The 11,387-nt window shown below is 37.4% G+C and overlaps 1 protein-coding gene across 1 annotated transcript; it reads right to left on the reverse strand.

Annotated features, from left to right (window-relative positions):
• Nucleotides 1-267: 267 nt before the first annotated feature.
• On the reverse strand, nucleotides 268-5,764 carry LOC143889485 (pathogen-related protein-like). The gene is made up of 4 exons (XM_077393717.1): nucleotides 5,364-5,764; nucleotides 2,908-3,040; nucleotides 2,474-2,772; nucleotides 268-543 (listed from the first exon to the last, which is right to left on the reverse strand). Exons 1-4 carry the CDS (start codon nucleotides 5,511-5,513, stop codon nucleotides 397-399), a joined length of 729 nt encoding a protein of 242 aa, XP_077249832.1. The 5' UTR covers nucleotides 5,514-5,764; the 3' UTR covers nucleotides 268-396.
• Nucleotides 5,765-11,387: the final 5,623 nt, after the last annotated feature.

Raw genomic sequence — 11,387 nt, forward strand, 5'->3', positions numbered from 1 at the left:
CTCAGAACCGTAACATACCACCACCTAGTCCCATACCAAAATGTTAGGTACCTTACCTATATGCCAAAAGCTCCAAGAACTGATGGAATGCACTAGGCAAGGCCCTTTAACCTGTCCCATAACAGGCTAGGTCCCAACCAGAGCCATATCTAGGCAGGCCTCCACTCAAGGCAGTAGCATCGGCCATCTCGATTATTCCTTCACTTTGGCATGGTACCCAAATAATCCCATTTCAGTTCAAAATATGGCTAAAAAGGCAACCAAGTCTAACTAGCAAATCTGAATATAAACATCATAATTATTTAAATAACATCCACATTAATGGCTAAAACACAACACTTATTCTTTAAAATGTGAGAACATTTTTGTAATAGCACAAAGCTAGATGTTAACTACTTAGATTTGGTTTAAGAAAGGGCATTGAAGAGTTGGGTTCTGAGAGGTTTCAGATGCATCTATGGTAGGACCTCGAAGAAGACCTCCAAGCACATCACTAGGATCGTAAAAGAACTCCACCTTCCCAGCCTTCATTGATTCGTCCACCTGAGAAATGTCCATGAGAGCTTTGTAAGAAAATTATCCCAAAATATTCACAAAATATTCCGCATGTAACAGAACTATATATAAGAAACATTCATAATCGACCGTTAATCAGTTAAGACAATGATTCTTTGAAGGTCTTTATGTGCGGTTCTGACCATCAGTAATTATAAAAACATAACCGCGGACTATATTATCCGCCAGTAAAGGTTTTACTGTCAGTACATCTAGCAATCGGCAAATAGTTGACCGCCACTAATCCACTGGGATAGCTTTTACTGGCGGATAGTATGACCTGTACAGGCGGTTAAACCCAAGTGTCTTATAGTGATTACATAATGAGTCATGGGTTAGCAATATAAGATCCACAATCTGACGTATGGAGGAAAGATGAGGAAGAAAATTTATCAGAAATGTAAATTATTCTTGAAATAAATGGCAGTATAAATGGTTCAGGAAATGTAATTTTAATACAATATAAATGGCAAGGGCCCTTTTCTGGTTGTTTATGCAAGGGGGCCCCTGTATCTATCATTCCTCTCCTAACAATCCATAGTCATGGCATTATGGAGATGTACAAAAAGTCAGAGATCTCAACAACAACTCATGCAGTCACTTCTAACTCCATAAATTTTCAAAATAAATTGTATTTTGATTAAAGTTTTTCTTTTCCTTGTTTTTCAGCCTTTTCCCATCATGTCCTCACTCACTCTCTTTCTAGTCTCTCCTCCTACTCTCCCCAGCCCTCCCTCACCACTTGATAAACTACATTCCATTGAGAAAATTTTTTTGGCAACCAAAAATGGCCTAAATTTTCATTGGGAAACAACTCAATGGAGAATTTCAGGTCCCACTAGGTTTTAATTTTTGCATACGTGGATTTTACCACTTAAAGTCTGTTCAGATCGAGAATAGGCTATGAACTCGAGCATACACATACACAAATTGTATGTTGAGAAAAATCCGCCAGGCAAAATTGATCTGATTGTGCACAAATAAACAAAAAATAAATAAAAATAGCACAAGCTACAAGATGAACACCGAAATTTTACGTTGTTTGGCCAAGATGCTTACATTCACGGGCAAGAACATGATCTTCCTCTATGAGAAAGCAAGATTACAAGGATTAAACTAGGATTAACCCGCAAACTGCAACCCTTTCTTTGTCCTCTCAACCAAGACCGTACACAAAAGAAAACCCAAGAGAAAACCCCAAAAAGAATCTCTCTCTCTCTCTCTCTCTCAACCGGCCACTCTTCACACAAGAATTTGGAACTTTTTTATATAAGTTTACAATACCTAGAAAACGAAAGTCTCATGTTTTATTGTTTCCTACCACAACCCACTAAATGTTCTAATCAAAATAGAAAAGAGTTAATGGTAAACAATGCAACTTTGCCTATATAAAGAGGAACGGTCTGTAACGGTTCAGTGCCCATGTGGATGGCCTCTCGTTTTGCCAACATGGCATATAAATCTTATGTGCAAAATCAATAAATAAATCCAAAAAAAATTAAGGGCCCGTTTGGATGCCGAGAAGATTTTGATTTGGATTTCTCACAGTTGCTGCCTTTTTTGCATTGTGATTTGGATCCAGATCAAATCCTTGGATTTCCAAATCGGCGATTGACAGTGAAAAAAATCAGATTTCCAAATATGCTGTGGAAATAAGTAATTGGAAATCCAGAGATCTGGCAGTTTCCTTCAACCTCTCCACTCCTCTAGGAAGTATCCCTTTCCCTCTGTCTCCCTCAAGATGAGCTGGCAGATCCATCTAATTTGTATTCAAAACTCAATTCCAAATCCAAATACAAAAGATGAGGTATCCAAACGGCCCTAAATTTATTTCAAAATCCTCCATATTTTTCTCTATAAAAACAGGGTAAGAAAATGATAGTAAGAGAGAGAGAGAAAAAGAAAAGCAGTGTAGTACCTCAAATATGGCAAAACCATAGAATTCAATCATTTCCCCTGTAGGAGCATGGCCTTTGAAAGGACCCTCCATGAAAGCCCAATGCCTGAATTTGTACAGGATTACTGGAGGACCTGAAAAAACCTGTACAATTTCAAAAGCAAACCCACGAGGGAATGTTGTTTCAAATTCCTTGAGAGAAGATGCTGGTGTTTCAACGGTTGGATTGTAGTCACGTAGACGTTCTGGCATGGAGGTTTGCAACATTGCATTGTAACCTCCCATTTTACGAACTTGTTCTAGCAATAGAGCTGGTCGTCCTGCAATTATGCACAAAAGTATAAGAGATGATTAATCCATTTGGTGGGGCCCATTTCAAAGGAAAATCCAAACCCTTCATTTGTTGGGCCACAACGTTTTATATTTAATAGAAAAAATGAAGATTATTTTCATACCGTTAAGGACAAATTTATATTTCTCCACATCTATTGTTTTGAAGTCATCTGTATTTGTCTTGTAAAAAAGCTCCATTTCCCATGTCTTCACAAAGTTTTGCACTGTTTCCTCGAGGGAACCCTTGGGCCATTCCTATAAGATTAATGAATAGAGGATAAATAGTCAAATATGTCCTACAAGTAATAAATTAAAAAGTAAACCCAAGTCATATAATAAAACAGGGCATGAAAAGAAGATCATTTGTGGTGGTAAATCCATTGTGTCCTGATTGGTGCTGTTTAGCAAGGTGATGTAGTTATCCCAATGAGCGAAAGAGGAAGGAGGTAAGGAAAGGTGATATCTCTGTTGGGAATCTAAGCTTCACCACTTTGCCACTTGACTTTCTTCCAACCTTTTTTATAAAGCTATTGGGGACGAATATGAAGAGAATACAGATGAGTATTTACACTCTTACTTCCTCATGTATGCATGTTTTTTTTTTTTTTTTTTTTTTCAACTTCCACAGGAAAGAACTCACCCTTAAAAGCTAGTTGATAAGGGGAGGATACCCAACCCCCTTATAAGCCCACCCACATCTCTCACTTTTCCGTTGTGAGATCTTTGCTTTCATGTGGAACCCTAACAATTCTTCCCCCACCCCCAATGCGGGAACAACGCCGGAACTTGGAGATCTTCCTCAAAGGATTTTTCTCCATCCTCAAGGGCAATCCAAAGTTACCATACTCCACCTCTGATACTACTTGTTGGGACCTAGGTAGAAATCACCCTTAAATGTAAGCCATTAAGGGAAGGGTGCCCAAGCCTTTATACGCACATCTACATCACTTGGTCAGTTGATCGTGCACACATAAATGGGAAATTAAAAAGAAAACCAAACCACAAGATGAACACTGAGATTTTACATGGTTCGGCTAAGATGCCTATATCCATAGGTGAGGACACAGTCTTCAATTACAAGGACTACAATCAATTGATCTGCAAACCGTGAAAATGCAAACATTTCCCTTGCTTCTAAGACAAGACCGTACACAAGAGAAACCTGAGAGAAAACCTCCAAGAGAAACCCGAAAAGAAATCCAGAGAAATCTCACTCACTCACTCTCTATCTCTCTACTCTCCCTCCCTCTCTCTCTCCACGCCTCCTCTTTGCAGCAACCACACAGAGAGAATCCCAACACCTAAAAGACACATTTTCTCTCTTATATAGAAACCTAAGTTTTCAAAAAACCTAAAATTGCTTCCCACTAAACAGTGTAATACAAGGAAACATTCCCAACAACTTGGTTTGTTCTCTCCTTCTCAAGATAAACTCATCTATTATCATATTCTGCACTATTTATGTTCCCATGGTCCTTAATCTTGGAGTCATGAACATATGAGGGATTGATTGAATCTTCGTAGATGGAAGAACAAACGATCTTGAGTTTGTTTTCGTCTTCGAGGATTTCTGGGTTCACATATCTAAGTTTTGTAGTTAAGATTAGGATCACATTTAAGAGGATTCAGGGGAAGGCATATATTAATTAATTCATGTGTATATTCCCAAAACCAGCTCTTACTAACCCTTTGCCCCTTCTTTAATGGTGTCTTCAATTGTTTTTAGCAATCTTTGGCTCATGGGTCATGCCTTAAAGATCTATTATAAAAATATATTGCACCTTCTCTCTTTATGTTGGTTTAGAATTGAAAAATCCTAAACCAACATAAAGGCTTTGCTCTTCAACCTAGAGGTCCGCGGTTCAATCCCAGCTTACCTACGGATAAAAAAAAAGAATTGAAAAATCCAAAGGGATAAGCCGTAAGCGTAAAATAAAGAGGAATTATTCATCTAAGTTATCTATTGTACAAAAATTACACTGATCAAAGTGTTAAAGTATAAAAGATAAATAACGCCTTTCTCCAACAGCTTAAGCTTTTGGAGAATTTGGTAAGTTAACTTGGTATCAGAGCCAAAGGTCTCGAGTTAAAACCTCCCGGATAGCAAAAATCCACATGCGATGGTCAGCCCAAAGTGGGACCACATGTGCCACGTGTAGACCTGGCAAACGGGTGGGCCGGGCCGGTTTTGACCCGGGTCAAAATGACCCAGAAAATTCTACGGGTCACTAAGCTTGGACCCGGACCGGGTCACCCGGATTTTTTGACATATTTTTTAAGATTTTTTTATATTTGTATAGTAATTTCCTAGCCACCTTCGCCAACCATTTATGTTGACTGTTTGAGAGATTTGTCTTATTCCCGCGTGGTGCAAACTGCAAAGATTGGCCTTCACAAGCAATCACCGTATAAAATCTTTATATTTATTGGGAAATGATATATATTCACCTATTTATTTTCATCATCATTAGATTAAACTGGTTCAAATCAAATTCTAAAAAGCCATGAGAGAGAGAGAGAGAGAGAGAGAGAGAGAGAGAGAGAGAGAGAGAGAGAGAGAGAGAGAGAGATTTCTTACCTTGGTTCGACCTTCTTCAAAGAGCTTATTTACTGCATCAAAGTTGGGTGGAGCACCAAATCTCCATTGGGTATTCTTCTCCCCTTCCCCGTATATGTGATACCGGTACTTGTCACCCACAACTGACTCACAAGGAGCAGAGAAAGCCATCTATTTTTCAAGAGAGAGAGAGAGAGATTCTGTTGGCGTGGGTGCTTCTGTTGGAGTTGGTGCTTTATATAGAGGATCAGGGAAAACTACATTGAAATGATGAAGATACACGCCTGTCCGGGCACTAATATAATAATGTGGTTTTTGCAACTCGGGTCGGGCAGGTCGAGTTTTCTAGGATCCTGCCCAACTCGAGAAATTATCTCTGGTCGGATAGCCGGATCGGGTCTAGTTTTCTTTGGGAAAACCTGACCCTGCCCAAGATAGTTTTCCAGGTCAGGTGAATATTTTATTGTTTAGCGTAGGTTAGACAAATCTTCAAACAAAAAAACACTCTAAATTTGTGTGATCAAGTGCATAAATCCAAGAAGTAGATTACTTCTGAACATCACAGATATGACCACCTCAATGAAATAATTATATCAATATAGTGGAAAATAATCTGTCATGTAATTCGAGAGATAATTAAGAAAGCTATAGAACAATTACAAGAGTCGGATCTGGTTTTGGGCTTTTTTCTTTAAACCGACCCAAGATTGGATTGGGTTTTTCAACCTAAAACCCTACCCAACCCAAGACCCATGATTTCTAAACCCGACCCATGTTATTTTCAGGTCAGGTAGATGTAGGTGTAAAAACCTACCCAAGTTGAAACCCTAATCATATTTGAGTGTGACAAGAATACCCATGTTAGATTTTGTGACTCAAAATACTAAAATGTCCTTATATGTGAAAAGATGATTTTTACCTTATAAAATGACCAAAATACCCAAGACACATTGAGATAGTTTTTATGGGGTGGGTCCCTACAACTCACCTCAAACCCATACATCGGGTGTATCCCACCATTTTACCTCATGTTTTGATGGGACATGGTGTGAATCATTCTTATGTTTGGTAATGTGTTTCCCAGGAAAAAGATTATTTCAGGCATAACATTGGCAACTCAAAAAATTGGAAAGTTTTACCTAAAACATATTTTACCTAAAAAAATTGCAAAACATGACAAAAAACAGTTTTTCTCATAGTTGCCGAGCATTAGAAAAGGTAACCAACATAGTGAGTTTATAAGCGGGACAAACTTCCATGCACCCTGCAGCCAAAAAAATAATACACTTGGGCAGGGGCGGAGCCAGAGGGGGAGGGGGGACTTGCCCCCCCTCAAAATTGAAAAATTCTCAATTTCTCAGGATCTATATAAGTATGGACAAAGTGAGGGGATGAGAACATAGTGTTTTTTTCAACATTGAATAATCTGTGTCCAAAATTGTCCAAAATTGTAATTGTCAGAAATTGACTTTGCAATGATTACCTCTCTCTCTCTCTCTGGGATGAGAACATAGCGTTGTTTTCAACTTCGAATAATCTGTGTATAAAATTGTAATTGTCAGAAATTGACTCTTGCAATTAATACCTCTCTCTCTCTCTAGGATGAGAACATAGGCTTTTTTTTCAACTTCGAATAATCTTTGTACAAAATTGTCTAAAATTGTAATTGTCAGAAATTGACTCTAGCAATTAATACCTCTCTCTCTCTCTCTCTCTCTCTCTCTCTCTCTCTCTCTCTCTGGGATGAGAACATAGCCTTTTTTCAACTTCGAATTATCTGTGTACAAAATTGTCCAAAATTGTAATTGTCAGAAATTGACTCTTGCAATTACTCTCTCTCTCTCTCTCTCTCTCTCTCTCTCTCTCTCTGGGATGAGAACATAGCCTTTTTTTCAACTTCGAATTATCTGTGTACAAAATTGTCCAAAAATTGTAATTGTCAGAAATTGACTCTTGCAATTACTATCTCTCTCTCTCTCTCTCTCTCTCTCTCTCTCTCTCTCTCTCTCTCTGAGATGAGAACATAGCATTTTTTTCAACTTCGAATTATCTGTGTACAAAATTGTCCAAAATTGTAATTGTCAGAAATTGACTCTTGCAATTAATATTTCTCTCTCTCTCTCTAGGATGAGAACATAGCGCTGTTTTCAACTTCGAATAATCTGTCTACAAAAGTGTCCAAAATTGTAATTGTCAGAAATTGACTCTTGCAATTAATACCTCTCTCTCTCTCTCTCTCTCTCTCTCTCTCTCTCTCTCCAACGAACTAAAAATCTCTTATGACATTATGGATTTGTGGCCCACAAATGAACGGTTCGATCATCCTCTGAAGTGGAACCCAAAAGAAAACTGGAATTCACGCATACACACACCATATAAAATCTCCACTGATACGCTAAAAATATATCAGTTATAATATGGTGTAAGCTCGTATAGTTCAAATTATTTTTAAAAAGTATTATATAACTTACCATAGGATGATCCAAGCTGTTCATTTGATGGGCCACATCGTAAATACAGTGCACCCCAATGAAAATGGTTTTTGGGGTGCAATGTATTTACGATGTTAGAGTCATAGCCCAAAAACTCATTTCGATAGGATGATCCTAGGCCACATGGTAAATACATTGCACCCCAATGAAAATGGTTTTTGGGGTGCAATGTATTTCCGATGTTAGCGTGATAGCCCAAAAACACATTTCAATAGGATGATCCAAGCTCTACGATCTGTATTGGAATTGCATATTATGGAGACCTTTCATAGAGCTAGGATCGTTCTATTGAAATGAGTTTTCTGGCATAGCATTACATTGTGGCCTATCAAATGAACGGTTTGGATCATCATATGGTAAGTTGTACAATACTTTTTGAACGATACGAGACTACACGAACTTTCACCATCCCAAAACAAATTACCCATGCCATGCTAGGAGTGTTAAATAGTGGGCCCGACCCATCAAAACATGTGTAATATAATTTGGCCCCACTACATGAAATGTAAGGGAAAAGTTATACTAGCCCCCTTTTTTACTTGGGAGAAACCCTCTAGTGTAAAAGAGTAATGGGCCTCACCAATGTTCTGCCCCTCCTCAAGCAAGTTCCTGGCTCCGCCCCTGCACTTGGGCCCATGTTTTTGGGTGATCTACACCATTCATTTCTTGGACCAATCATATAGGCCGTGCCCACAAAATTTTCTCCTTGGGTTGACCGTAACCCTTCAGTTTCTTGAGGTTTAAAGCGGACAACACTAGAGATATTCATCCATGGCTATACATTTTTGTTCATAATCATACTCTGGAGAAGATTTTCATAATCAACCAAGGGTTTTTTAGTCAGATGGCATGATAGGATTTGCAAAATTCACTCAAATGTAATGGCTCTTTGCAAATTTGTCAAACAAGAAGACTGGTTTTGAAAATAAGGCAAAGTAAAATGACTTTTGATATAGGTATACATGTGAGGACGCATATAGACTTGTAAGAGAGAGAGAGAGAGAGAGAGAGGACAAAGAAGCCACCATTCTTGAGTCCGAGTTGAAAAGGAGGCCCACAGTTTCATGAAAATGCTGCAATGTCCACAAAAGTCCACAGAAAGAGGTGGTGCTGAGTCATCCCGGCCCACTTATTGTCCTAATGGTTGTCTTTTCCCCCTAAACATCAAAATCCAACACCGAAGTGAGAGAGTGAGAGAGACAGAGAGAGAGTCATCCCGGTCCACTTATTGTCGTAATGGTTGTCTATTTCCCCCACACATCAAAATCCAACACGGAAGTGTGTGTGAGAGAGAGAGAGAGAGATGTTTTCTAGCCTCTTTTTCAAACGTTAACTTAAATTTTAAGCATTGATAGTAGTGTCTATAATGGAGTAATGAAAATAAAAAGGGAAAATGACCAAATAGAAGGGGTTTCTACTGACTATGACATTTCAAGAGGGGTGTTTTCTAAATCACCAATCAAGAGTGCATATGACTAAAATACCCTTGACTCTCTCTCTCTCTCTCTCTCTCTCTCCCCCTATCAAATCACCTTTTTGAAATGATTACATTTAGAGAAAAACAAATCCCAAAACCCACCTTTTTCCCTCTTCTTCTTCTTCCTCCCACCTACCAAAAAAACGTACGTATGAAAAACCCAAAAACCTCCATTTTTGAAACCCAAAAACCTCCATTGTTAGATGTCAAAAGCTCCATTCTATTGCTGAAAACCTCATTTTTAGATGTGAAAGCCTTCCTAACCCTTCATTGCATTGCACAACGCCTCAATTTTCAACAAATATTGGAAAAAAACGTTATTGGATTTGGAAATCTTAAAAATCTTCACTAGAAACCACCATTCCATTGCAGAAAGCTTCCATTTAATGGAAAGGTGTGTATTTTTACCCCTCTCCCCTCTCTTTCCATTATAAGGCATGTTTATAAACTTGAATGAAAGTTTTACATGTTAAACTACTGTCTTCCATTGCAGAAAGCCTTCAATCACTATTTAATCTTATTTAAATTACTTTAAACACTTTATAATCATTGTTATTTTTCTGTAAACCACTAATTTCTTAAGTTTAACCAGTATTTCACTACCATAAACCGGTACTGAAGTGGGTGTTTATAAGTGGTTTATATAGCTTCTTTGGTTAAGAATCCTCCGTAGTGGTTTATAATCGTAATTAGTGGTTTATTAAGGCTTACCAGTGGTTTAGAGTGTTTATAATTGGTTTATAAGGATTTATAAATGATTTATACGAGGTGAGCAGTAGTTTATAGTGTTTATAAGTGGTTTATATAGGCTTATAAGTGGTTTAGAGTGTTTACAACTGGTTTATATAGGGTAAACAGTGGTTTATATAAGCCTATCAGTGATTTAGAGTGTTTATAAGTGGTTTATGTAGGCTTATCAGTGGTTTAGAGTGTTTATCATTGGTTTATACAGGGTAAGAAGTAGTTTATAGTGTTTATAAGTGGTTTATATAAGCTTATCAGTGGTTTAGAGTGTTTACAACTGGTTTATATAGGGTAAACAATGGCTTATATAAGCCTATCAGTGGTTTAGACTGTTTATAAGTGGTTTATGTAGGCTTATCAGTGGTTTAGAGTGTTTATACATGGTTTATACAGGGTAAGAAGTAGTTTATAGTGTTTGTAAGTGGTTTATATATGTTTATCAGTGGTTTAAAGTTTTTACAACTGGTTTATATAGGGTAAACAGTGGTTTATATAAGCCTATCAGTGGTTTAGACTGTTTATAAGTGGTTTATGTAGGCTTATCAGTGGTTTAGAGTGTTTAAACATGGTTTATACAGGGTAAGAAGTGGTTTATATAGACTTACCAGTGGTTTTAGAGTGGCTTATCAGTGGTTTATAGTGTTTATAAGCGGTTTATATAACCCTATCAGTGGTTTAGAGTGTTTATAAGTTGTTTATATAGACTTACCAGTGGTTTTAGAGTGTTTATAAGTTGTTTATTTAGGATTACCAATGGTTTAGAGTGTTTATAAGTGGTTTATATTGGCTTAACAGTGGTTTATAGAATTTATAAGTGATTTATATAGGGTAAGCAGTGGTTCATATTTCCTTGTCATGACTTAGTAGTGGTCTAGAGTGTTTAAAAGTGGCCCGAATTGTCTTAGTAGTGATTTATGTTGTTTTATGGAGATTTAGTAGTGGTTGAAGTTGTGCATAATTCTAAAATGGCTGCTTTACTTGTTAATTGGAATGATTTTTTTTCAATTGGTTATTTTGACAATGGTTTAATTTTGTGTCAACAGAAGAACGGTAGAACGAAAAGCTTCTTTTATCTTACACGTCGACGGCTTTGTAAAGGATGCGGTATCATTTGAATACATCGGCGGGAAGAAGTTGTCCGTAATTGTGGGTCGAAAAAAAATTGTGAAAAAATTGGAAGCAATTAGGGGTTTAAACCAAACTTTAGGGCTTTAAACCATACAATTCTAAGAAATTAGGGGTTCAAACAAAACTTTACGACTTTAAACCATATATTTCTAAAAAACATAACCAAACTTTAGGGCTTTAAACCATAGATTTCTAAAAAAAAAA

This window comes from Tasmannia lanceolata, unplaced genomic scaffold (assembly GCF_043159265.1).
Source record: "Tasmannia lanceolata isolate RefF3 unplaced genomic scaffold, GAP_Taslan_0.1 ptg000013l, whole genome shotgun sequence".
NCBI lineage: Eukaryota > Viridiplantae > Streptophyta > Magnoliopsida > Canellales > Winteraceae > Tasmannia > Tasmannia lanceolata.

Bases quoted from the DNA above. Each gene is read 5' to 3' on its own strand.
- LOC143889485 (XM_077393717.1), bottom strand. From the start codon at position 5,513: ATGGCTTTCTCTGCTCCTTGTGAGTCAGTTGTGGGTGACAAGTACCGG. The intron at 2,773-2,907 runs GTATGAAAATAA...GCATAATTGCAG, and splicing joins ATATAAATTTGTCCTTAACG to GACGACCAGCTCTATTGCTA. The intron at 544-2,473 runs GTACTACACTGC...GACATTTCTCAG, and splicing joins ATGGTTTTGCCATATTTGAG to GTGGACGAATCAATGAAGGC.